This window comes from Pseudorca crassidens, chromosome 2, assembly GCF_039906515.1.
Source record: "Pseudorca crassidens isolate mPseCra1 chromosome 2, mPseCra1.hap1, whole genome shotgun sequence".
Classification (NCBI taxonomy): domain Eukaryota; kingdom Metazoa; phylum Chordata; class Mammalia; order Artiodactyla; family Delphinidae; genus Pseudorca; species Pseudorca crassidens.
In genome coordinates, this window is record NC_090297.1 from 97,866,692 (window position 1) to 97,894,605 (window position 27,914).

At 43.4% G+C, this 27,914-nt stretch overlaps 1 protein-coding gene across 1 annotated transcript; it reads left to right on the forward strand.

Annotated features, from left to right (window-relative positions):
• The first annotated feature begins 9,660 nt into the window (after nt 1-9,660).
• Nucleotides 9,661-19,935, forward strand: DDX20 (DEAD-box helicase 20). Its single transcript, XM_067727255.1, has 11 exons — nt 9,661-10,009; nt 10,754-10,848; nt 11,636-11,804; nt 12,400-12,514; nt 12,639-12,781; nt 12,913-13,051; nt 13,354-13,412; nt 14,461-14,543; nt 14,891-14,996; nt 15,139-15,240; nt 18,093-19,935. The coding sequence occupies exons 1-11, from the start codon at nt 9,709-9,711 to the stop codon at nt 19,253-19,255; spliced, it is 2,475 nt and encodes an 824-aa protein (XP_067583356.1). The 5' UTR covers nt 9,661-9,708; the 3' UTR covers nt 19,256-19,935.
• Nucleotides 19,936-27,914: the final 7,979 nt, after the last annotated feature.

Below are 27,914 nucleotides of genomic sequence, written 5' to 3' on the forward strand. Positions count from 1 at the left end.
GATGTCCCAACCCACCAAGTCTTAGCCTGCCCTGGATGAGGCACCCCTGGCTAAGGCAATGGTCATCTCATCTCCACTGGCAACAGAAGAGCTGAGGAGCTCATCCTGATAACCTGATGTGAGGAAAGAGATATGTGGCCACACACAGTCTGGAAACCTCATCATAACATCACCCTCCCAAGGGTGGGTCCATGTCCCCATTGCCCTCATGCCTCCCCCCCTTGTGGCTGCCAACAGCCCTTATCCCAATCCCCGTCCCTACTCCCCCCACACCTCCTGAGCATCAATAGGAAAGGCTGACCCTAGAGATAAACACGTGCTGTTGGAATGTGTTCGGATATCACTGCAGAACTGTTTCTCTCCAGGCAGAGGACCTCTCCTGGCAGGCAGGCCCAGAGGTGCTGAGCAGAGACTGCGTGGCTGGTGTGAAACACTGGGATGGTGGGGGAGGAATTGGACAGAAGCCTAACTCTTCTTAGAATAACCTAACTCTCAGTTTTCATGATATCTTCCTCTGTCCACCTTAGACAGAGGCCTGGGCTCCTCTGCTTCTTACAATCCCAACACCAGGAGAGACAGCAGAGAGACGAAGTGGTCTACATGTTGGGAGCCCTCTCGGTTCCAAAAGAAAGATTCACTTTGGTGTTTAAGGGAAAACTCTTCTGACTGGGTGGTGGAATCAAAGACTCAGTCATAGGAAGCTTGTTAGCTTTTGGTGTCCTCAAACACAGAGTATCATTCTCCTCACTTTCAGATAGAGCAACTGAGGTCCAAAGAGATGGGTCTGAAAGGTGATATAATAAAGTCTCCCTGTTTCCAAGGTAACCTCTTTCTACTTCCCTCCTCTGTGGAATACTTCCCCATCCGCAGAATGGCCATCGCTCTTGCATACTGTGTTAACTTAGACGCCACGGTCACAGTCGTTACTTCTTTACAAAGTTCCTGGGCTGCAAGACCCAGTTATGCAGGTGCTAAAACTTTTTGGAGAGGGACAGAAGGAAGGTGTTGGAGGAAGCAGTAGCAGGATAGTCATCTGAGAAAACTTCATGCATGAAGGATAGTCGTCTGAGAAAACTTCATTCATTCCTTCCTTCATTCAGAGGAATTGTAAGTGCAAAATTAGACTAGTCTGAATAATGAACAGTTAAGTCTATGGGCTGCTACCAACCCCTATTTGGAATTATTTGCAGCTATGGGCCTGTGCTTATGGTGCCTAAGCGATGGTCTCATTGCTACTGGGAAGTAAACATTTCCATTTTGCAAACATTTGCTGGAAAAGCAAGTATTTTTCAACTGCAAAGAACACCTGAAGAATGTCAGGGCACAGCTAGGGGATATACTTATGGAATTTGTGCAGATTGATGCTGGTTGATGCAAACAGCACTGAGAAGGAAAGAGACTTGCTCCCTGCACTCTCCTGGGGATATCCTGCCACATCTGGCTCCCTGGAGGCCCAGCGCTGACTTGCCTGTAACATCACCGTGGCCTGCAACTCAGGGCAAAAGCTGATTTTATTACACACTATTTGGTCATCTCCACCAGCTTCTGGTAGCTGTAAACAAGTATCAGGCATTGGCAGCCTGCCAGGGGGAGAGTTGTCAGCAAGAGAGAAAGAAGGCGACCTGCTTCTCCCACTGAGGCCATGGGGTAAGTAGAAAAAGAGGTCAGTTTCAGGTTTGGCTTACTGTGCATATTTGCTTCCACCAGGCTGGCTCCTAAGCCTGGTCTTTCGCAGGTGGCAGAGAACTGTCCTTACCTTGATCAGACACCGGCCCTGGGGTACAGGTGAGGTTTCAGCCTGGAGACCCTGAGGGGAGCCAATGCTTGAGGGTGACAGCTGCTTCTGTGAGGGCTTCTGCTCGACCAGAGTTCTGGGGTTTTGTGGGGTGTGAGTGGGGTGGGCAGTGACTCACAGCAGCAGCAGTCTGTACCAGGAGACAGCCTCCGGTTCCCAGAGCGGAAAGGCAATGAGGCCAAGAAACACTGCCGTCATTTAACAAATGAAGATGCACATTGCAGAACAGGAGTTGAACACGCAAAGGAGTTTGGGTTTTTTACTGCCCTCCCTCCTCCCTGCATTTGGACAGGTTTTCCCTGCTGTGATTATTCCTCATGAATCGTCATCCATAGAAAGCGACTGAGGCAATGGAGAGTGAATAATGAATCCCCCAAATGGCCTTTTGTGTCTCTGCCTGGAGGGTTTTCGAAATCACTTGCATTTTCATCTCTCTGACTTAGAATCATAGAATTTGGGAGCTGTAAAGGACCTTATAGATAATCAGGGAATTGTGACCTCATGGAGAGACTAGAAGTCAAGCTCTGTGGGTCTGAACCTCCAGTCTGTCACTGAAAATAGAGCTAGCTAACATTTATTGAGGGCTTTCCTTGTGTCAGGCACGCATCTGTTCTTCCCAGACCCTCGGAGGCAGGGCTCCTATTGCCTCTGTTCTGCAGGTGAGGAAGGGATGAGGAACCAGAACTCCCCTCGGTTCACCCAGAGGCTCTGGCTTCAGAACCCATGACTTCTGTCACTCCAAGGCCTCACCATGTGGACTTGAACACGTAATTTAACCTCGTTGTGTCTCAGTTTTCTCCTCTGTGATCTCTAAGTCTGACAGTCTGCATTTCACACCCAAGCATATGACTTTACAAGTTACGAGAGTGCAGCCCAGAAATGTTAAGTGATTTGCCCTAAGTCACCCAGGTCGCTAATGGCAGAATCAGCAAAGGAACTCAGATCCAGTGATCTTCCCTCCCCTGTCCCTCCCACCCTCCCCCTACTCCCCGCCGAGACCTCTTTCCCCTCCATCACACTTTGGTAGGTGTTTCTAGAGGAATCCAACTCCTTGCCATAGAGATCTCTTCTATGATTTCAGATCGATAGGTTGGACGTGTTGGGTTTGCGTGCGGCCAGTCACAACACCAACGGTGAGTTCAGGAAGCTGGTGATATTTGTCCAAGTACCTTCGACCTATCTGCCTGCCTGCTCTTTGCTATCTTTTTCAGGTCAAGAGTGGTGATGAAAACCATGAGGGAAGAGCACGGCAATGCCATGTCTGGTGTGGCCCATACATACGCTCCCCTGGTAGGTGCTGTTTCCAGCTGTTTGTCCTCATCAGGCAAATGTTACCACCTTGTGCCGGCTCTCCCTCCCAGCTTCCTTCATGGTGGCAGTGGTTGAAAGTCTGCTCCTCTCTCCCCTTCCCTCTGTCCTTTGTTCTCCCTGTCCCAGGTTCTGATCATTAATCGGCGTGTGATGAGTGTGCCTTGGAGCAGGTAGGGGTCAACAGGGTCTCCAGTAATCACTATGCACTGTCTTTGCCAGCCTCCGCATCCCAGTGTCTTTCCTACGGAAAACAGATTGGAAAAGGGTGGAGGTGTCAATAAACAAATCATTGGAGTGCATGGAAAGTGAGAACAAGGGAATCCTGGGTGAGGCATTACTCTATTCACAATGGCACTGGGTACCCATGCATGTGTGTGAGTGTGTGTGTGGCTCACACACTCTGAAATGAGCTCTCACCCACTGGTGAGTGGAAAATTAGCTTTGGCAGGTGAGGAACTGGGTGACAGGTGAGGAAGCCAGCAGGGTATCGGTGTTATCTGTCTCCTATTGCTGTTTGCTGGTGTTGCTAACAATATCTCGCCCACCCCCTTCCCCTCCCCTAACTTGTAATTAGGTGGAGTGGAAATCACTCGGGAGGGCTTGGGCAGGTGGGAGAGTGATATGAGTACATTAGAATGGCCTTGTGACCTTTGGAAGCCAGCCGTGTGCTTTGCAGGTGGGCTGCCCCAAGCCAGGTGGGAACTGGCATTTTCCTGATGGCCCACGAAGCAAGCTGTGTGGTTTACATTTCTCTGGTGGGTGGGAGAAGAGATGGCAGTCCAGGGACTAAGTCCTGGGGAGTTCCGCCAAATGACATAAGCTGGAGGTGAAGTGAGCCAGGACGGGGGAGGGAGAAGTGAGGGAGACCTGGGGGTCTTAGACTGGCTCCGCTGCCCATCTCTGCCTGCTAGTTGGCCCTGTAATCCACCCCCGTGCCTCAATTTCTCTGACTGTAAAGTGAGGAAAACAATCTCACTGCTACCTGCCTGCTGTGAAGGTAAAGTGTAAAGGCCCTTTGAAATGTCAAGAACACTGTCACTGGACAGCGCCAAGGGAATTTGCAGAGCCTACTGAGCGGCGGCAGTCTGCCGCTGCATCACTTTCACAGCCTGTGCTCAGACAGGTACTTAGGCATCTCACATCCATAAATCTCATCTCCTATCTATAGTCAGCAAATAAGGGAAAGGGCAGGCCGCTGCTCTGCTACCATCTGATCTTCCTGGGAGGGAGGCCCCAGCTCCCGGCCTCCCCTGCCTCCACCGCAGGTGATGAGCCCTCTGCGCTCCCTCATCTGCTCCCGGCCTGTCAGTTTAATTTAACAAGGTTGAGGGAGAGGTTTGATTTAATCAAACCAGTTGCTGTATCCATTCTGCTCAGAGGTCCCTCAGTGTCACCACTGAGGCTCAGATTAGACAGTGACAATGACTTCTTCTTCCCTGACTTTGCCTCCCCCTCCCTTTCTCTCCCTGGAGGGAACACGGAGGCAGATCAGTCTCCTGGGACCTAAGAATAGATGTGGGAGGATCACAGGAGGGAAGCAGACTGGCCTCAGAAAGCCCCTCTCTCGTGCCTTACGTGGCCTTGTTTAAGTCTGAGCAACCGCCTGAGGGATGAGGGGAGCGGCAAATTTGAGCAGAGCCGCCCGGAAAGGCTCAGGGCTGCCTGAGGACAGAGCTGTGCCATCACCAGTGCCATCGTGGATGGCCTCAGAGAGAAAACCAAGCTCCCTTGCTGTCGGGAAGCTGGGTGGAGGGCGGGCCGAGGAGGTAAGGTGCGGTACGCTCTGCACGCTCCAGACAGGAATTTATTTCCAGTTTCTCAGCCTGGATTCTGGGGTCTCCAGCGCCGGCAGACAACAATAGAAAAAAGGTGAGGCTCCATCCATCTGAGTCTCTGTGGCTCTGTTCTCGGCATGAAAGCAGCAGTGACAGGAGGAGGCTGTGTGGATGTGGGTAACTATGGTGTTGGGGGGAGGCAGGTAACGGTGGTGTGTGTGGGGGTGTGATGTGTCTGTGAGTGTCTGTGGCTGGGGAGCCAGGCAGGGGGGTGTCTGGTGCAGATAGGTCAGGCTTAGGGAGTTTCGAATTCCAGAACAAATCTCTCTTGCCACTTAACTCTTTCCTTTCCCTCCTTCTCCAGGAAGTGGGTGCTCGGCACCTCTTGTTCTCTTGAGCAGCTCACAGGAGAGAAACAAAGTCCTCTTGAAGGGGAGCCCTCTCTTGGCCTGATGGAAATCTTTCCTTTTGCTCATTTGTGTCACATTCTTCCATCAGGCCGGGCAACTGACAGGTGCACCCTTCCCCGGGCCCCTTTCAGAGTCCCCTCCCTGCCATTTGTGTCTCACCCAAATAACCAGCAGACACCACCATCCACAGGAGCTGCGTATGATTAGCAGAAACCCCTCCTGACAGCTCCAAAGAGAAGCCCTCAAATGCGTATTCTATTGAGTGCATCTCATTGTTGCTGACAGCCGCTTTATCAATTAAATTCCACATTCCCCGTCTTCGGAGACGCCACAAACCTCCCTACCTAATAAATCACAGGCCCCCAGTTATTGTTAAATGTCCCATCAGTCTCTAATAAACTCCCTGCCAACAGGGGCAGGTTATTTATTATGTTGCCTGGACAAGAATGAATTGGGCCCCATTCTCAGCAGAAGAGCAAACGTGACGCCTTCCTCCCTAAAGACTGAGGCTGTGGTATTAAATGGGGCAATTAATCAACGTGGGCCTTGGGCAGAGGGGAGTCTGGTCTAGAGAGAGGGAGGATGGCCTGGGGTCCTTTACTGAAAGCCAGCTAAGCAAGTCCCCATGGTGAGAGGTGGCCGCGCAGAGTATAGGAACCTGGGCCTTTCCTGCTTCTTCCCCTCTCCTCATTCCTGTTTGAAAAGGTACTGAAGACATAGTCACCCCATAGGCCAAGGGGCACATATGAAAATAGTTATTCTCCACGTTGAAAGGTAGCTGCACAGGACTGAGCAGGGTCGTGAAAAATTCTGTCCAGAAGGCCAGATATTGTTACTTAATAAACTTGATGTAACTTAAGTTTATTGATGGTGCTATAGTCCACTGAGCAGATGAACTGAAGAATATAGGAGGGAATGTTCCCCTTGCCTGGGAGAGAGAACTAGGAAACATGTGCTCAGTCACTGCTTGCTGGCTAAGCAGCACACAGGTTAAGCACTGACACTCAGAAAGCAGTGGACAACACCCAAAAGACCCAGGGGTTGTTAGGTGTGAGAAACAACGTTATAAAGTGGGCCTTGCAGTTACTACCTCATATTAGATCCCAAACTGAGATGATGCTCGATGCTCTGCAAGTTACAATCCAAACTCCTCAGCTTTGTCACCGATCAAGCCTTAGTCTATACTTCCAATTGTATTTCTCTCTATTGCTACATAACACTATCCTCCTTTGGGCGAGCATAACACATTAATTTTATGTTCCTTATGGTGGCAGACAAGGTCCTCCATACTATGGGACCAATATATCTCTGCAACCTTGTTTCCTGGTAAGCGCTGCCATACTTGCCTCCGTTCATGCTAAAGCTCATACCTTACCGTATCTACTATAGTTTCTCATGCTTCCACGCCTTTGCACAAACTGTTCCTTTTGCCCAGAATATCTTTCTAACTTGTCTGCCTGGTGAGCTTTCCTTCCACCCCCACTGCCTGATGAACTCCACATCTATCCTTCAGGATCAGCTCAGAAAATCACCCCCCCAACCCCAGTGCTTCAAGGGACTTGAGCATTGTCTCCTGGTGCAGCTATCTTGGCAGAAGTGCTAGACTCCAGGGATTAGGAAAAAAGTGACCCGGGCATGGAGGTTTTCTTATAGTTCCATGCATGCTTTAAACCACTCTGATTTGGGATGGGGAGAGAAGAGCATAGAGAAGAAAGCTATTGGTCTCTGAATACCAAAAGCTGTTTTTCTCAATTTTTCAGATGTTCTCACGCTCTCCCACATGACAGCCACACTTTGAGCCGCTAAGGCCCTGAAAAATGTCAGTACTGCATGTACTTTTACACCACCTTGTGCTATCTGAATATTTCCTCCTTGGCCAGAGCTATCCGTCTGCATGTATCTTTCTTCTTGAGGGCAAGTGCTCTGCTTATTTTGTCCCAGTTTTGCATCTCCAGCATCTGGCTGATTCGTATTAGGCGTTTAGAAGATTTCTGCTGAAAGAATGAATGAAGAGATGTTTGCAGATTGAATGCAAATAATAAGGTTGCCTACCCTTTGTTGCTTTGAGGATCAAATGAGAAAAAGTGGCTATAAAAATCTTAGTGCCTTCCCTTCTTTCCACATAGTCCCACGGATCCTCACATTCGAGGGGGGCCACCTTATGTCTATGTTTTTGTTTACATTATTTTCCTTTCCTCTGGGTGCAGAAACTTCCATTGTGAAATCATTGCCTGGGACCATTTGAACCTGAAAATCCATTCTGAGTCTACCTTTTACTCCCACTTCTTCAATTCACAGGAATCCTTCCCCCCTCTACCTTCCAGGTACATAAGGTGAGGAAAGATTTTCCAAGTAGACAGAACAGCATACAAAGAGGCTGGGGTCCCATTGTGATTTTATCCTGAAGGAGGACAGCAGGCAGACAACAGTCCAACTGGTTTCTGCGTATGTTACTCTCATACCTTACCTGGTTATTAAATGATCTCTTACCTTTATGTTTTATTTTTATGGCACTAAAAATTATGACCAACAGCATTATTACAGTTTTTAACTACTGAGGAAAAAAATTGTATTGATTTGTTTTTAGCTATAGCAATATAATTTATGACTAGTAACATAACTGCAATATTTGGGCAGGGGAACCATTCAGGAGGTTGTTGTGATAGTTAGGACCTAAAAGTTCCTAAAATAGGACCCTTAAAAGGGACCTAAAATAGGACAGATGCTATGGAGACTGGAGAAGAAATATGGATGCGATATTTGGAAGCAAAATTACTTGCCCTCAAGTAATTGTTAGAAAGGGGAAGGATTTCCCTGGCGGTCCAGTGGTTAGGACTCAGTGCTTTCACTGTCTGCCATGGCCCCGGGTTCAATCCCTGGTCAATCCAAATCCCCCCCCCCCCCCCAAAAAAAAAGAAAGGGGAGAGGGATAATGGAAGGTGGAGTCAAGAATAATTAATTCCCAGGTTTGGGATTTAGGGATTAAGTGGATGAAAGAGGTGGGGTAGGTACTAAGAGGAAGTCTGGAACCTTTACTGCCCACTCCCAACAGGCCCCCTTCTTTCATATGAACAGTTCGCATTTTCTCAATGTTTTGTAAATTTATAAGAAAAATGCATCTGAGAATACCTTTCCAGTGGGATTACCTTGCCAAAGTCCTCCTACCTCCTTTGGAATCTGCATCATCACCGTGTGTGTGTGTGTGTGTGTGTGTGTGTGTGTGTGTGTGTGTAGGGAAGTGTGAGGCTGGTGAGAGATAACGACCAGAATTATGATATAATCTTTAGATTTGTAATTGTGAATATTAGGTTCCAAAAATACTTAATTTGGAGTTACGACTCAGACTTTTTATAGGAGCTCATTTATTCAATAAATATTGAGCACTTACTCTGTGTTAGATTGTTTTTTCCGATTAGGCATACTGCAGAGAACAAAAGAGAATAGGTCCCTGTCCTCAGAGAGTGGGGGAGACAGACAATAAACATATGATTTCATCTAGTGATAAGCAGAAAAATAAAGCAGAATAAGGGAATAGAGAGTGATGGGAAAGGCTGGGGAGCTGCCAGGATGGGGGAGCTATCTCAGAGTGTTCAGGAAAGTCCTCTTTGAAAAGGTGGTATTTGAGCAGAGACCTAAAATAAAGTGGTAAAGACTGCTGTCATCCATGAGATGGTGGTGGGGAAGGATAGGAGCAACACATAGAAAATGTTAAATTTGAGCTATTAGACATAAATTGGAAGTGTTGAAAAGGGAGATGGATGTACAAGTCTGGAGTTCAGAGGAGGGTCGGAGGTGTAGCTACTAATGTGGGAGTTGTCAGTTCAGTTGCTGGTTCCAATTCGATTTGCTTTTATCAGAGCTCAGCGTGTGCCAGGTACTGTGCTAGGGGCTGGGAACGCAGAGATGAAAGCACACAGATATATACCTGGCAACGTGGTCAATCCTAAATCTCGCTGTACTTCGGGCGCTCTGCGAGCACAGGAGGAGGCAGCGAGTTGGGGCGGGACACGGTGGGGAGCCGGGGGAGTTGACCGCCGAGCCGAAGCCCGGAGGCTGGGAGCGTGACGCACTGGGCTCTTCACAAAGGCAGCATTGTGAGGTCAGCAACGCGGGCGCAGGGCGGGGCAGTGCTCCCACCGTGAGCGCGCGGCGCCCTCTGTAGGCCGCCGGCGGCGACACACCGGTAGCCTCAGCTTTCCTCCCCTCCCTTTTCCCGCCTTCCTCAGGCCACGTTTTTTTTGTTGTTATAGCTGTTTCCGAGTCCTTCTAAGCCTCCGACTTCCGTCCCTTACCCCTCCTCTTCGAGGCCGGAGTGTCAGTGTCTTCGCAGGAAGACTGCCAATAAAGTTTTTCCTCTTCTTGTTCTCAGGCTCCACGCCTCGCCCCAAGTACCGCGAGATCCGGCGGCGCGGCTAGCATGGCGACGGCTTTTGAAGGCTCGGCGGCCTTAAAGACCGTGGAGAGCACTATGCCGGCGGAGCGCGTGGCTGCGCAGTTCGCGGCCCCGGAGCCAGCCACCCGGCCAGTGCGGAGTCTGCGGACGGCTCATGACATCAACAGTCCGCGGACCCGCACCGGGGACGTGCTGCTGGCGGAGCCGGGGGACTTCGAGTCGCTGCTGCTGTCGCGGCCGGTGGTGGAGGGGCTGCGGGCGGTTGGCTTCGAGCGGCCGTCGCCCGTGCAGCTCAAGGCCATACCGCTGGGGCGGTGCGGACTTGGTGAGGGCTGGGGCCCTGGAGGGGCCGGGAGGGCCGCAGGAGGGGGCGGCGGCGGCGGCGGCGGCCAAGCCCGTGGCGAGGGCCGGGAAGGGCCCAGAGCGGCCGTCTTGCAGGGCTCGGCCCGGGGCAAGACGCCGCACGCACGCGAGCCTCAGTTTCCTCCTCTGTCAAACGGAGGCGCAGTATTGAATTTGGAGATAGTTGAGGTCCATTCCACGCTGTCAAGTGGTTCTACGTTTGGGAATATAAACGGCAGGAAAGATCTCAGATGAGATCAGCCTGGATTAGGGTAGGCCCTAAATCCAGTGACAAGAGTCCTTATAAGAGCAGGGAGAAAGGCAGAGAAGAAAGCCATGTGAAAATGGAGGCAGAGATTGGAATTACACAACTCCAAGCCAAGAAATGTCTCAGCCGTCAGAAGCTGGAAGAGACGGGAAGGATTGTACCATAGAGCCGTAGGAGGGAATGTGGCCCGGCTGATACCTTGATTTCATATTTCTGGCCTCCAAAACTTTGAGAAAATAAATTTCTGCTTTCTAAGCCAAAAAAAGAAGAGAAACGGTGGAGGTTCAGGGAGGAGGCCTGTTTCTGGATATGGCCGCATGCTTGTTTTAGAGTTAACTTAAAAACGAAGGTGGTTAAGGATGTGATCTCTGGAGGCCTGTCTAGTTCTGGAATTTCATGTTGGTACCTAAGCTTCTTCAGTCAGTCCTGGCTAATGATAATTTTTTTTTTCCTCCCCAGATTTAATTGTTCAAGCTAAGTCTGGCACTGGGAAAACCTGTGTATTCTCCACCATTGCTCTGGACTCTCTTGTTCTTGAAAACCTAAGTACCCAGGTGAGTTTAGCTCAGAGGACCCAAGGAGGGTATGTTATGTGGATTTCCTACAGGTCAGATGAAATACCAGTAGCTCCTCAGAGGTAGAAGTGAATGATTGTGTTAAGACATATGAAAAGTATACAAGTAAAGTAGATACTTAGGCTGATGAGTGGTGTTGGTGTGGTTAGTGACCAAATACACATTATTAGTGTTAGAAGTTTAGAGATTTCTGTTATTACTGCGTGTTAAATAAAATAAGTCTGCCATGTGTGTCAATTTTGTCATTACTTGAGAATACAGATAGGGATTTTTTATTCTTTTATTTGCTCACTAGATTGTGGTGAGGTTTAGCATTTGACCTGATTCGTGGTAATGAGGTGTTTGGCTATGGTAGGTAACTGCATGTGGTTCTTAAAGTGAATGTATTATACTGATCTCCCACCTTCTGGGTTCTCTCAGAGTAGGGTCTAAGAGGGCCTTACCCAAATTAACAGGAGATTTGGGTTTGGAGATCATTTCTTCAGCAAAGATTTGTTGAGCCCATGTTATGTTTAAACAGTATGCCAGGCATTGGGGATATAAAGATGAATCAGGTATGACCCTCATAGTCTTACTTTGTGGTTTAGTAGTTACAGCAGGCTGTATTTCAAGTTCTCAGTCATGTATATCTGATGATGACTCTTCAACAGTGTTTTTTAACCCAGATATGAGTATCTGGGTTAAAAAACACTGTAAAGCTTTTTGAGTCCTGCCTTATGTATTTATTCTGCCGACTTGTTAAAGTTATATTTTATGTGTTTTTTAGATTTTGATCTTGGCTCCTACAAGAGAAATTGCTGTACAGATACATTCTGTTATCACAGCCATTGGAATAAAAATGGAAGGCTTAGAGTGTCATGTGTTTATCGGAGGGACTCCATTATCACAAGACAAAACCAGACTTAAAAAGTGTCATATTGCTGTTGGTTCTCCTGGTAAGATATCAATGCTTGTTAATAACTGGGGCTTTTAAGTAACTGAACACTTCTATATAGCAATAAGAATATGGCAATCTTTGATAATTATGGTAATTATTTTGAGGATTAAAAATGAAGAGCATTAGATTAGTGACATATAAACACATGACTGGATTACCAACAGGATTTATGAAATTTCTGTTTCTAAGGATGTTTAAGAACAAGTATGGGATAGGCTTCTGAGCAGAAGAGGAATGAGATGATTTCAGAAAGCCCTTCTAAGCCATGGATTGGGATTATTCTTTGCTTCAGTATTAGTCCTTCGGTCATGAGTCACTCAGAATCATAATCTAGCATTCAGTGCCTTACAAGTCTTTTGACAGGAAGTGTTTATTTTCCATACGTATTGGTGATGAAATGTGAGGGAAAAAATAATGGATTTAGGGAAGATCAGAACTCAGGATTTCTAATTTGTGGTTTAGTGTGTAAAGAATAATGAGGGTTGGGTCAGGAAAGTTAGCAATTCAACCTGTAAGTAGAATAACAACATTGGCTGAAATTTGCACGGATTTGGTGCATATGAATATTTGAATATTTTTTTTCTGGACTTTAGGCAGAATTAAACAACTGATAGAACTTGACTACTTGAATCCAGGCAGTATACGTCTCTTTATTCTTGATGAAGCAGATAAGCTTTTAGAAGAAGGCAGCTTCCAGGAGCAAATAAAGTAAGAAAAATAACTAACTTGACTATTGAAATGGTGCCCCAAAGTATCTATCTTTTGCTTTTCTAGGTGGTGATTATCATCTGAATAGTTTCCATGGTGTGTGTGTTTTTCTTTTATTTTGCAGTTGGATTTATTCTTCCTTGCCTGCCAGTAAGCAGATGTTGGCAGTGTCAGCTACTTACCCTGAATTTTTGGCTAATGCTTTGACAAAGTACATGAGAGAGCCCACTTTTGTAAGACTAAACTCCAGTGATCCGAGTCTCATAGGTGTGTACAGATACTGGATATTTAGTGGGTTGGTTTGTGATATTCTGGAGCTTTCCTTTGCTAAGTTGGCTTTTGCTTTCATATTTGCTATAGAAAATATGTTCATTTTAACAGAAGACTCTTCTTTGTAGGTTTGAAGCAGTACTACAAAGTTGTCAGTTCATACCCTTTGGCCCATAAGATTTTTGAGGAAAAGACTCAGCATTTACAAGAATTGTTCAGCAAAATTCCATTTAATCAGGCCTTAGTCTTTTCTAATTTACACAGCAGGTAATGTACCTTAAAAAGTCATCTGGGGGGCTTCCCTGGTGGCGCAGTGGTTGGGAGTCCGCCTGCCGATGCAGGGGACACGGGTTCGTGCCCCGATCCGGGAAGATCCCACATGCCGCGGAGCAGCTAGGCCTGTGAGCCACGACCGCTGAGCCTGCGCGTCCGGAGCCTGTGCTTCGCAATGGGAGAGGCCCGCGTACCGCAAAAAAAAAAAAAAAAGTCATCTGGGGAACTTGTGAAATAAAAGGATAGGTGTGGGGCAGTATTTGTAAAATTATAACCCTCTGTGTTATTTTTCATAGAGCACAACACTTGGCTGATATCCTTTCTTCTAAAGGCTTTCCTGCAGAGTGCATTTCAGGTAAGTTCATCTCTTAACTTTAATCTTTGTTTAGTATCCTGACTTGAAGCTTCTTCAAAGTCGGGAGGAAGAGATACCACTTCCTGACTTGTCTTGTGAGTGTGAGGTTAGACTGAGTCTTCAGAGTAAAAGGAATTTCAGGTTTATTTTTCACTGGGATTTGTCTCTTTAAGAAGTAACATGGTATGTACTAAAAAACTAGAAAACTGGAGTTATAGCCACAAAGAACATAATAACTTTACAAAATAGAGTCTGTTTTTGTTATCTTAAGATAAACATTGTAAAAAATACAAAGAATTGCTAACTAAATTGACTTTTACAGTCTTGTGGAAGGCAAAACTGATTCATTTTTGACACAAAGCTAAATTATTACTGTTGACCTAGGAGTGAAAGATTTAAAGGAATTTTTGATAAGTGAGATCCTTTTTAGAGTTTTGATTGCTATCTCAGCTTAGTTTTTAACCTGTTAGCGTAAGCTCATTTAGTCGTGGTATATTATGAGATACTGGGGAGATTGTTTTCTGATGGACCAGTATTTGGATGATAGATCACACTTCAACACCAAATTGGTAAACAGCTGGTTAAATCAATATTATTTTCCTAAGAATTGTTAAACCTCATATGGCACTTTGTAGATATAATGTTATATCTGCAGGCATAGCCTAGTCACCATTTAAAATTGAATTTCTAGTTGATTGCCTAACCATATTTTAGAAGATTCTGACTTTAGGTTTTTGTTTCTGACGTTAGTTCTTAACCTAGATTTGCATATAAGGACAGAATTAACTTTGGTTGTTAAAGTGTTAAGACTGGCAATTATGATTTCTGATTTTTGGGGATTTGATAAATGTATGTTCACTTGTTTTGGTTTTTTTTGCGGTATGTGGGCCTCTCACTGCTGTGGCCTCTCCCGTTGCGGAGCACAGGTTCCGGGCGCGCAGGCACGAACCCGTGTCCTCTGTATCGGCAGGCGGACTCTCAACCACTGCGCCACCAGGGAAGCCCTGTTCACTTGTTTTTATATGACTTTCTTTCTGGGTCTTTTTAGGCAACATGAATCAGAATCAGCGTCTTGATGCTATGGCTAAACTGAAGCAGTTTCATTGCAGAGTCCTCGTTTCCACAGATTTGGTAAATTTCCTGTTCAGTTTGGGTGATTAATCCATCTGGACATATGTTCTGTTATCAAATGTACAGATTTCATCTGTTATTTTAGGTGGGTGTATCTGACAAGAATACCAGAAGATAATTGTCTTTCCAGTGCTGGGGAATATGATTTCTTCCTAAAAATGTCTTCTGTATTTTTATCTTTATTGTTGAAATTAGTCATTAGAAATGAATTTTCTTTTCCTTTGCTCCTAAATATCCTCCTTGCTCTTAAATATCCTCCTATTCTTAATTGGGCTCTTGGTTATACTGAATAATATAGTGTGCCATGCAATGGCTAATGCACACAAACAACTGTTCTCTTCTTCAAGACGTCCCGTGGAATTGATGCTGAGAACGTGAATCTGGTTGTAAACCTGGATGTTCCATTGAATTGGGAGACATATATGCATCGGATTGGCAGAGCTGGCCGTTTTGGTAAAAAAAAAAAGAAAAAAAAAAGAAAAGAAAAAAGTTTGGGTGCTTTCTTTAAGGGGAGGAAGCTATAATGTGACAGGTGGACTTGAAGTGTCATTTATGTGAAAATGATTTACTACTTAACATTCCTTCTGTGCTTTAGGTACTTTGGGACTGACAGTGACCTACTGCTGTAGGGGAGAAGAAGAAAATATGATGATGAAAATTGCCCAGAAATGTAAGATCAATCTTCAGCCTTTACCAGGTATGTTTTGTCTGTTTCATTTTGCTGTCAAAATAATAATGATAGGCCTAATAAAAATAATAGCTAACATAGAGTACTTATGATGTGTTGGATACTGTTCTAAGTATATATGTTAACTCATTTAATTCACACCACAATTACGTGAGGTATGCGCTATTATTATCTGCCTTTTGTAGATGAGGATATTGAGGCATAGAGAGGTTAAATATTTGTCTAAGGTCTTACAGCTAATAAGTAACAGGGAGAAGATTGCAAGCTAACTAATGACACATGAAAAATGAAAAATATTTTCCTACTGTATTAACTCCATATTTTACTTTGTAGCCCTGCAATTTGATTTTATTCTTTTATATCAAGGGATGTATTTTACCTCTTATGTTGTTATGAAGGTAATTCTTGCCATACTCCCCTTTGTCACCATGGGGAAGGAATAGTATCTTTAATTTGGACACTGTTCTGAAAATGTTGAAGTGTTTTCTTTTGATTTTAATGAATCATTTATCAAGCTGCTATTTTTTTAAATTAATTTATTTATTTTTGGCTGTGTTGGGTCTTTGTTGGGTCTTCGTTGCTGCGTGCGGGCTTTCTCTAGTTGCGGCGAGCTGGGGCTACTCTTCGTTGTGGTGCGCAGGCCTCTCATTGCAGTGGCTTCTCTTGTTACGGAACACGGGCTCTAGGCACGTGGGCTTCAGTAGTTGTGACACGTGGGCTCAGTAGTTGTGCCTCCTGGAAGTCCCCACCCAGTTTTTTAGGGTTTCTAAAAAAGTTTTCAAGAGATCATTAATAGTTTCAAACATGCATTGTTTCCAAGACAGCAGTTTTAAAAAGCAGCTTGGGGCTTCCCTGGTGGCGCACTGGTTAGGAATCCACCTGCCTGTGCAGGGGACACGGGTTCGATCCCTGGTCCGGGAAGATCCCACGTGCTGCAGAGCAACTAAGACCATGCACCACAACTAATGAGCCTGCGCTCTAGAGCCCATGAGCAATGCAGTCAATCGATAGAGCCCAATGCAATCAGTCAATCGATCAATCAATACACAAACAAACAAACTTACTAAAAAAAAAACCAAACTCCTGGGTGGAAATATGGTTTATTTGCTATACAGCTGACCCTTGAACAACAATGGGGGTGGTTAGAGGCGCTGAGCCTCCATGCAGCATAAATCGCTGTATAGCTTATAGTCAGCCCTCCATATCTGCCTTTCCACATCCACTGATTCAGCCAACAGCAGATTGTGTAGTACTATTGTACATATTGGAAAAAATCTGCGTATAAGTGGACCTGCGCAGTTCATACCTGCAGTTCAAACCCGTGTTATTCAAAGGTCAACTGTATATGTTAATGTATGCACGTTAGTGTGTGTATATATATACGTTGTATAGATACATAAATGTATACTTATATAGTGTATACATGACCTTCTAGAAGATGGACTATGTAGTTATTGAATAAATATAACAATGAATATTTTACCAATTTATATTAACTCCTTTAGTGATTTTTACAAAGCTAGATGAAACACAGGTTTGGGAGTACTGTGAATTTTAGTAGTTTTGGCTTTGTGGTAACTCATTTTCACACATTTTTTAAATTGCTCTAAGCTTATGTCCTGATTTACAAAATATTTGTTTTTAGAGTAGATGGTCTTTAGGTTCTCTGTCAGTTCTAAGACTATATTTTGTTAATTCTCTCTATGTATAAGTCTATTGGTGATCTTTATAGTTATAAATAATGGAAAAAGTAAATTGAAAATTGGTACAAGAGAGTTAGGACTTGTGGTAGGACTCAGTATCATAACATCTAGTGATAAAAATAAGATTTGCCTTTGGTTACCAGAAAGTGACATATTTGGATCTTTATGAAAAGTTAACAGAGCCCCGAAATGATGAGAAAATGATATTTATAGTGTTAGATCTATACTGGACTAGGCACTTGTGTGACAACAGACTGTTCGGGTGAGTTGCCTGGAGCAGGATTAGGAGGGAATTGGCCTGAATGATAGGTCTCCGCAAGCAAGGGATGGCACCTTAGTAGGAATCCATGTTTAGTTAGAGGGTCTGTTCAGTGAAGGATCAAGAGCCCCAGCTGAAGAATCCAGATCTGAGAGAATGAGTAGTGGGTACACATACATGGAACACCACTAGCAGCAACAGACAGGGGAGGTCTTTGTAAAGCAGGGCCTCTGTGTACTTAGTCTGCCTAAGATGAAAATTGGTCACACTTTGGAAAGATCTGAGTGCAGGTGGAAGCAAATTGTCATGCCTGGATGGGATAGGAAATTTATAGAGTTAGAGCCAGCAAATTTTTTTAAACTTACAAGTGCCATTGGTACCACAGATCTTTTCACAGTCATCTGGCTTTTTTCCCCGTGGAGGTTTTTTTCCTCCACCGTTGAGGGCAGTGATTTCTCCCTGGTAGAATATAGGGTGGCAGATTTACTTGGGTACAGGGTTGCAGTTGTAATATTTCCCAGTTGGTAAGCTTTGGGGAGCACAATCCATTTTCTAATATCTTGTTTTGCTGTTATCAGTAGTGAGATAATGGGGAGGAGTTGGGGAGAGGGAGACGAGGAAGGATGGGAGAATCGCTGTAGAGGCATACCTCACTCCTAGAATAAGCTCTTTTCGAGTGAGGGGGTATGGGATGGGTCTTTTATATTTTTGGGCAAATTTCTTTACTGCAAGTTTTGCTTAGGTCTTTTAAAATCTAATATATTAAGCTTCTTAGTATAGTGTTAGTATATTTTGTTTCTTAATCTTATTTGACCGTGGAAAGCTTTATTAATCCATTCAGAAAATGCTGGTCTAGAACAGCTCGAGAATTTAATACTTTTTTTATTCCTTTTACGTAGATCCTATTCCTCCTGGTCTGATGGAAGAATGTTTGGATTGGGATGTGGAGGTTGAAGCTGCCATGCATACATATGGCTTAGCAAGTATACCTACACAGACCCTAAAACAAATTCAAAAAATAGAGAGCACCTTTCAAACTCAGAAAGCTCATGGTAACCACATGGCTTCATCTAGAAATACTTCTGTATCTGCACTATCAGTCAAATCAAAAAATAATACCAAACAAAAGCTTCCTGTGAAAAGCCACTCAGAGTGTGGAATTGTAGAAAAAGCCATGTCACCAAAAGAACTGGGCTGTGCCGTACAATTGAAAGAGCAAATGAAGAATTCTATTCAGTCCTCTGTTGAAAACTCTACTAACAGTCAGCACCAAGTCAAAGAAGCTTCTGTGTCACTCCCCAAAATTCCCTGTCTGTCTTCCTTTAAAACCCATCTGCCATGTACTTTGACTTTTGCAGAATTGATGGAGGATTACGAACACTATATTAAAGAGGGGTTAGAGAAACCTGTGGAAGTCATCAGACACTACACAGGTCCTGGGGATCAGACTGTGAATCCTCAAAATGGTTTTGTGAGAAATAGAATTACTGAAGAGAGAGTGCAGATATTGGCAAGTAGTAGCCAATCTGGAGACTCTGAGAGTGACAGTGATTCTTACAGTTCAAGGAGTTCTTCCCAGAGCAAAGGAAGTAAGTCATACTTGGAAGGTTCTTCTGATACTCAGCTGAAAGACTTGGAATCTATTCCTGTGGTTGGCCATATCTCTTTGGAACAACCTCTGAATGGAAATGACCCCCCTCATCTAGTAGAGTATCAAGAATCACCTGAAATCAAAATAAAGACAAGGCATAAAGAGGGAGCTAACCATAACCAGAGAGCTAAGCAGAGCCAGAGAAGCCTTCCCAGGCGGTCTTCCTATCGATTGCAGGCAGAACCCCAGGAAGATGGTTGGTATGACCGCCATAGGGAAACACATCCGAGTTTTTCTGACACCTATCAGGACTATGAGGAGTACTGGAGAGCTTACTACAGGGCGTGGCAGGAATACTATGCTTCTGCTTCTCAGTCGTATTATTGGAACGCTCAGAGGCATCCAAGCTGGATGGCAGCCTATCACATGAATACCGTTTATCTACAAGAAATGATGCGTGGCAACCAGTGATTATAGGCTGTACGTCACGCCATCTGGGGATATCAACAAGTGATACCTTTGGATTGCCATCCTTGACCTGTAGTAGAGTGGCATATAGTGGCATTTTTGAGCAACTGGAGAAGTTTTGAGGCTTTCCACTGGGACACATCTAGTTTTCAGATTGTTTTGACCTAAATCAACCTGATTCAGGTCAGATGAATTATCTTCTTTAAAGAAACGTCTTGGATGAGATTCTTGAAAGAAAATTTTGGGGGACATAGAGCTAAAGGTCCCAGGGTGCCATTTTCTATAAGCTGTTCCAAAAAGAAACACTTAAAAAGACTTATATACCACTGCTTGCTTAAAAGAAATAAAAACAGTTGAGATTTGAAAAATAATGCTAGTTTATGCTGTGGAGTTCTTTCCAAAAGTCTTGGGCTACATATCCATAGAGGTGTGTTCTTGTAGAAATTTGTAGCATGGTAGAACAGAAAGCCCCCTCTCCTTTTAGGTTTAGGCAGGAAGGAATAAACATTGCTTCAGACTTTCCTGAAGGTCCTTGTTTGCTTCCAGTAAAAATATTTATTACCAGTAAAAGTAGAAACTTAGCCAAGTGTGTTGACATGTTTATTGTTCCTCTTTTGAATATCTTTTGTCTTTATAATTGTGGAAGCTGTGGTTGATGTGCATTAAATAGCTAAGGATCATCAGTAGTGGCTGTCTTTGTTTCTCAGGAAAAGGAGCAGCTCTTAATCTTTGTTGATTTTTGGATCCTTTTATGAATCTGATGAAAGCTATAGATTTGTCCCAGAAAATTTCATTCTATAAACAAGAATTGTATATGTAATTTCAAAGGGTTCATAGACCCTTTGAAGCCCATCTGTGGAACCCAGGTTAAGAACTGCTGTACTCTGCTGGTAGGCTAAGGGAAGTTTCTAGCATTTTTCTGAGATGCTGTATCTGTAAATTATGATTTAGATAAATGTAATTGGAAGTTACATATTCTTTAATTTCTTCCCTGTAGAAATATTTTATGAATATACGATTCATATGAATATACGATGAATATATGAATATACGATGAATATACATATATTTTATGAATATACGATTGGTTCCCAAACTTCTCTGTGAACGGATTTGTGGTGAGAGAACCGAGTATGAATAGAGATATGTATTTACTTTTTAAAAGTGATGGGAAGCTCTCCTTTCCTGTGTGCATACTTGTCTAGGCAATATAAACAGGTTCCCCCATGGCTGTCAGCAAACATCCACAGCCATTGTCATTTACTGTCTGACACTCACATAACACAGCCCTAAACTGTTTAACTTAGATTCCTGTCATTTGGGTTGGGCAATGATATGCTTTATTTATATGTATCAGTACTGTACATGTATTGCCAAGTTAGAGTGAATTAATTAACATTGTAAATAGCAAATCCATAATTAGGTCCAGAATGTCATTAAAAAGACTTTAATTACATGTTTAAATAAGATCTTGTCACTGCTATATAATTGAACTTTCCTCTTTTTTTTTTCCTACCCTTTCCCCCACAATACAGCCAAGTTCACAGTTTGTCATTGCTAGGGAATTTTAATCAGGATACTCCTGCATCTTAATTAGAGATGTGGGTACCCATTAGTCTTGAAATTAATTGGATTCTCTTTTAGGATTGTCTTGTGATCTCTTTTTTAATATAAAAGTAAGCTGGAGGTAAGCATATACATAACATGAAAATAATACTGTTTTATTTTTCATAAGCATTTGCTAGGAAAATTTCAGCAGTTACCTTCCCAAATAAGGGATGTAGTTATTGTGGCTGTGGAAGGAATCTGCTGGCATTTGTATGTTACTGTGTGTGGAATTTTAATTTGGAATTGTCATTCTAGGTGCATAACCCCTTAATCTTTTGGGGACTATAGATAGGTTTTAGGCAAACGCACTTGAGAATGTTGTGTAGTAGAAGGAGCAGTTGTCTTGGTTGACTCTGTTACTACCTATTTTTTACTTTGTACTAGTCATTTAGCCTCGCGGGGTCCAATTTTCTCATCAATAAAAGGAGGCAGTTGGACTAGATTTTTAGGGTCCCTTCTAGTTCTAAGATTTAACTAATACATGACTAGTAAGAGAAGATAATTTCTAGTTAGAGAAAAGAATAATCTTTTTATGAGTATAGAGAGCCTTTATACATTCACTTAATTTGGATGAGGGCTAGTGTGAATTGGTTTAATGTCTGAATTCTAGAATACTAAATACACTTATTAACAGCTGTTCAAGTTAGGCTTTAACTTAAATTAGGCTAGCAGTATTAACATGTAGAGAAATGTTTGAGAAACCTGTTGCTTTGGATAATTCTGACTTAGAGGATACAAGTTATTTGGGGTAATTAAAAGTAATATTTTCTAAAGTAGCCTAAGTATTGCAATAATAATTGCTAACCTTTTAAACATAACCTAACCTTAAAAAAAAGCTTTAAAGGTAAACTTCAGCCCCTGAATACTAAAAATAATTGAACAGAAATTATAGTAGTTACAGATCAACTCATGAGACAAGGGAGTAGTTTGAAGTTTTAGGGTTTTTTTCCTCCCGCAAATATAAATAAAGCTATGTTAATCTTAAAAGATAAAATTATATTTTTGATAGTCATAGCTGACATTGGAACTCTGACAAGGTTATTCTCTTATTTTGGCAGAATATGTTTATTGTTTTGTGCCGCTGTGAACAAGCACATATATCCCAGTTAACATTTAGTGCTTTTTAATGAAAAAGCACGTATTGCTCACCACATCTGGTTTCCAGTTACTTTGCTCCAGATTATTTGAGCTGTGAATCTGTAGTGACACCTAGTGGGTGATAAGGATATGAACATTAGTGATTGAAATGAATTTCACAGCCAACTTCTAGGGCCTTCTGGCATCACGGATTGGCCTTAACCTTCCATTTCTATTTCAGTTTTCATTTATTGGGATCTGGTTGTGGGGAAATCAAAAGAATCCCCGTTGTTCTTGCCACATTACGGTGAAATATGAAAATGCCTTTTGCTCTCACTACCTAAACCAGAATTATTAAGGTTAGAACAGATCTTCAGGATATCTAATCCAATCCCCTCATTTTTAAGAGGAGGAAACAAACTGAAGCCAAGAGAGAAGAGACTGATGTGAAGCCATATAAGTAAGTGATAGAACCTAAGGGCCTCTGTCATCTGATTTCCAAGCTTTCTGCTATACCCTGTATAGCATTTAATTTTGAGTTTTTAGTTTGAGACGTTGGTTTAGATGAAAGAGTGGATATTCAGTGTATTCTCAGCAGAACCAGTGCAGATTAAAAGCATATTTTCTTTCAGTAATACAGGGCTGTGTCTCAAAATAGAGCTGTTGGCAAATGCCAAATGCTTTCCCTGTTAGTGAACATCCATGACTAAAGCATACAAGCAGGCAAGAACCATCTCAGATGTCACAGAGGAGCTGCTTGCATTGAGGGAGGGCGGGGAAGGGAAGATGAGACTAGACCTTAAGTACCCTTCTGAGATTCTATGAGTCTTCTGGCAAGGAAGAAAGTCTCTGTTCAAATATATGGCATCTTAAAAAAAAAAAAGCTACTGATAAACCTAGTGGCAGGGCAGGAATAAAGACAGACATAGAGAATGGACTTGAGGACACTGGGAGGAGGAAGGGGAAGCTGGGACGAAGTGAGAGAGTGGCATGGACATATATACACTACCAAATGTAAAAGAGATAGCTAGTGGGAAGCAGCCACATGGCACAAGGAGATCAGCTCGGTGCTTTGTGACCACCTAGAAGGGTGCGATATGGAGGGTGGGAGGGAGACACAAGAGGGAGGAGATATGGGGATATATGTATATGTATAGCTGATTCACCTTGGTATACAGCAGAGACTAACACACCTCGTAAAAAAATTATACTCCAATAAAGATGTTTAAAAAAAAAACAAAACTTCCCCCAAAACAAAATTACCCTATTTTCTAATGTATAGCAGGAGAACTGGTATTAAAATAAACAATCGTAATCATGTTAGGGTTTGCGGCACATAGTTTGTTTAATCCAGATTGGATACATCAGGTACAGCAGTGGCACATGACTCAATACCGTAAATGATATACATTTTAACATATGCACTACAGTTTCAAAAGAAGACGACAGGAAACTCGAGTTTTTTTTTCCCCATAGAAAGTTTTCACATGTTTATCTTCCTGCAGTTTTGTACAGTATTTCTTCTTTGCCATTGTGTTGTTGGTAAGCAAAGCCCATTTATTATATGAAAATAGAAAAGAACACACTTGATGTTTTTCACGATAACATTGATGGGGGAGGGTGACCTCTAAGGAAAACATTACATTGGAATGTCTGATTATCAAAAATATACCATCCCTCCCACCACCCAGGTTTGTAAAATAGTCTGTTGGTCCAAGGAGCCCCCCCAGGACTTGGGTCAGTGCCCTACACTGGTTAGTGTGACATTATCCAGTGTAGTTAAGTAACCTGCTAAGATAAATTCATTCCCACACTTGATGAGAAAAACATAGAACATTCTGAGTAGAAAACAAGACTCAAAAGGAACCCCTTTAAAGCTGTTTCTTTTTCTGATCCACTTTCTCTTAGTTCTAATGATGCTCCTCATGATGCTCTTTGGGCTCCGAGGGTGATGGGTCATAACAACGCTTTTCCTTCAATCATTTTAAAGCGTTGCAAATGCTGAGATTTCATAAGGACATCAGAAAGGGAAAATAAAAGTCTTTTTGGTTCCTGTTTGTCATGGTTACCATGCCAACTAGATTAAAAGGGAAACAAATATTGCCTTAGATTAACAGCATTAGGATCTTTCTGCCTTGTAGTTACCTGGTAATTGAAATGAGGGAACCTGGATCACTAGAATTCATTAATAACCTAAACATCTAGGTTTAGATAAATTTCAACCACTACCTCTGCAAAGTTAAAAAAAAAAAAAAACAAAGATAAGGAAAAAAATCTAGGTACATCTTTCAATGTACTTTCCCTGCCAATATTCTAACAGGTGACATGATCCCGAACTGCAGGAATCATAGTTTGAAAACTGGGTAAGGTCCTCAACATATCCACGAGTTGACTTTTTTGTTAATTGTCGATCAGCATTAACTATCCACTTTAATTTCTGTTCAAATTATTTTTCTTAATTTCACTTTTCTACTTGCTGACTTCATACTCCTGTATGACTGTAGACTCATGTGTTCAACTATCATTGAGACTATCTAGTCTTTTGAACAGGATTCTATGCAGTTAGTCTTGAGCTTGACACTAGTTACGAAAAGAGGGGATGAAGGAGAAGTAGTACAGAGTTTGCTTCTGGAGGTCCTGGTTCAGGGTGGTTTTGAGTATAGTGCTTCCTCTCCCTAATCACTAGCCTTGAAATCCAGATATTAAAATATATAAGCAATCCTCAGAGTTATGCTACATGATGTAGAGGAAAAGGTCCCGGGACAAGATGTCTAAGCCCTGGATTGCAAACATAGTTCTGCCACTAACCTGCCATGTGAACTTGAATGTCACTCAGCTTCTTTCTGCCTGTTTTCTTCTCTGTGAATCAAGGATTTAGGTACTTGATCTACTACCACCAGAGGTGGTGGAAAGGATTAAAAGGACTATAGAAGGTATGCTTCAAAACGTTGTCCTAGCCCGCTCTTCGAGGAGAGACAGGATTTGACTGAAAAAACCTGACTATTCACTTACCTATTTTTGACAGAATTGATAGTCCGTAGCTAGTTGTATCTAGTGGATGGTGGTTTCCAAAGTATGGTTTGGATTAGTACAGTCAGTGGTTTCCAAGGGCTGTGTCCAAGTAATAATTGACTTTCACATAAGACTATGTCTCTAGATACAACAAGTAATCTTTGATGGGTCTTCTCTAAAGCATCGTTGCTCTGAGAGGCAGTGGGTGTAGGGAAAAGCATTAGACTAATAGCCAAGGGACTTGGGTTCTGGTCCCAGTCGTGTCATTAAATAACTGCATGACCTTGAGTAGGTCACTTAATTTCTCTGGGCCTCAGCCTTCTAGACTGTAAAATGACTTAGATATTCTTTAATCTCTTCTAGTTCTGATTCACTCTATTCCATGTTTTCTAAGTTTCCATTCATTTCAATATAGCTTATTGGTTGGTTGGTTGGTTGGTTTTTAACCCTCCCTAATGTTGAGTAGGATTGAATGGGATAGGTAGTTTTGTAAATCTATTATGCTGAAGTTGTTCATGAACTATGAAAGCTCGAGTCATTTCACCAGAAAGCCATTGTCCCCTGAAAACCCTGATAATATCCTGGTTCTTCAGTCCCTGGCCAATGAGTTAGACATTCAACTGATTTGGCACACTTTGGACCTTCTTTTTACTCACAACTGCGCTTTAGCAGTGTAGTCTTGCTCTATTCTGTTGTGTAGATGAGCCATTTTCTTGTGTGAACAGGGTCTCTCATCTTTGGCTAAGGCTACACTGGGGGATGGAGATGCAGGGGTTAGTCTAATAATGGTGGTTTAGGAACTGGCATCATGTGGGATTTGGAAATGAAATTGAAGAAATACAAAACATTCAGTTCATTAGGGTCAAAAAAGTGGGAAATTATTTGGGACATGATTTTTTAAAATTTCATTAATTTTTGTGGGAACCACTAGTAAGCTCCCCTGATGCACTACCAAACAGGTCCTGGGTTGGAGCAGTCATTCTTCTAACTCTGTGATGACCTGTTCTTAAACACAGGCAGTTCGTATGTGTGTGTAACCATGTTCCTATTTACCTCTTTATCCTTTACCCAATTCGGTTCCTATGATGTATACTTAGAAACTTAAACCTTGTTTAACTTTGTTCCATTACCCATTCTTTCAAAAGGAAAATTCCTTTTCTAGTCCTTTGCCTGCCCTCTAGATGGAGTCCAGCCCAGTCCTCTGCCTTCCCTAATGAGATACGTGGATGACGTGAATGGGATTAAGTACGCAAGTGTGTTTAGGTTGTTGTGTGTTTGTGTGTACACACGTATTCCTCTGTAATTGTAAAGCTTTTTGCCTACTTACACCATAAGCTCAGAGGGCCAGACCACCCCATTCTCGGGTTAGGGGGAAATCCTTGAGGCCAGACCCAGAGAAGGGACGCAGTCAGTGGTCAGCGAGGATAGCGTAAAGGAGAAGGTTCTGTCTCCTCTGCCCTTCTGCTCACCTTCTGGTTAGGTGCCACCTCACATCCCTTTGACTTTCTCCTTCTACAGGGTCAGTAGAGCTGGGGTCATAGGGAAGCCCGTTGAAGGTGTTTTTAGGTTCCCAGCTAGTGAAACTCTTCTGGATGGCTGAGGTGGGCAGAAAAATTGTTGGCCTAGCATTAAACAGCTAACCACTAAGCTGTTGAATGGATAAAGAGTTCCCAAGGAGCTCCTGTGTCTCAGAGTCCAGGCTAGAGAGACTGCAATAGGGTAGTTGGAGATTGGGGAAGGCGGAAAGGGCCTGGTCACTAACCCCGAGGCCCACCTGCTCTGCTAAAAGCAGTGAAAATTGATTGGATTCCGGAAATGCTGTTCCCAGCCCCATCAGGATGCAAACCACTTGCACAGAAATGTGTCCAGGTTTTCCAAAAATAATATTCACTTCCTCACTTGCAGGGAGGTGATCAGGTTTCTCCCCCATTTCAGTTATCTTCAGGGACATCAGGCCTGAAGACTCTTCAGATCTCAAGGCATCATTCAGACCAGATAAGAATCATCTCTAATCTCTTGCTTGACTTCACTCTTTGGAGCATCCTTCGTGAGGCACACAGGCTTAACCTTCTGCAGCCTCCGTGGGAGTTGCCTCAGGTGTGAGATAAGTCAGAAGCTTGGTCCCCGTGCTGCTGCCTTCTCTGCGGGAAACTGCTCCTGGGGCTTCTTGTCAGAGCTCTGAATGGCTTTACAGTGGGTCCTGAAAGAAGGGTACAGAGCAAGGTGCCACAGGGGCTGACTGCAGCTGGGAGCCCTGGGTTCTTCTCTTCTCTCTTCACTGGCACACTGGCATTACCTGTGCCTCTCAGGTGCTAGCGATTTCCTTTTCCAAGATCCCAGTGAGATAAATGTGGTCATTCCCTTTCTTCCCCAGAAATGGAAACTTCAACACCAGTGGTTCCAACCACAAGGGAAGCACTCTGTTCTTTAAGGTGGACTTCCCTCATCCCTAAATGCCCATTTTTGCTTTATTCTTTTCTCTTCCACCACTGCATTCATGTCCTTGGCACGAGTCTGCAGGTGCTTGGCAGTGGAGAAGGCTTTACTAACATGTCTCAGTATCACTGGGGTCCATGTGGAGACAGATGGCTGGACACAGAGAAAAACAGCCAGGGGGTGAAGCAGAGAGGTACAGAGACAAAGGAGACAGGGGCAGACAGAGGGTGAGTGTTGCTGTGTGGTCACGTGGCAGCTCTGTGCAGGTCAGCTGGGCAGTGCGGCCCAGGCTCAGTCGACCTCACCTACCTGGGGGAACGAAGAGAGAACTCAGCAGTAACTGACTTCTTAGCCTAAAAGCTTTTGCTATAAAAGGAGAAAAAAAAAAAAAAAAAAACCCCCTCACAAAATGCATTGTTTTGGTTCAAAGGTATTGGGTCCATGGAGAAAAACATTTCACAAAACTCCGTGGGTGTTTTTGTTTTCCACCTTTTCCCATGAATAAATATTATCCATTAAGAGCCTTGAA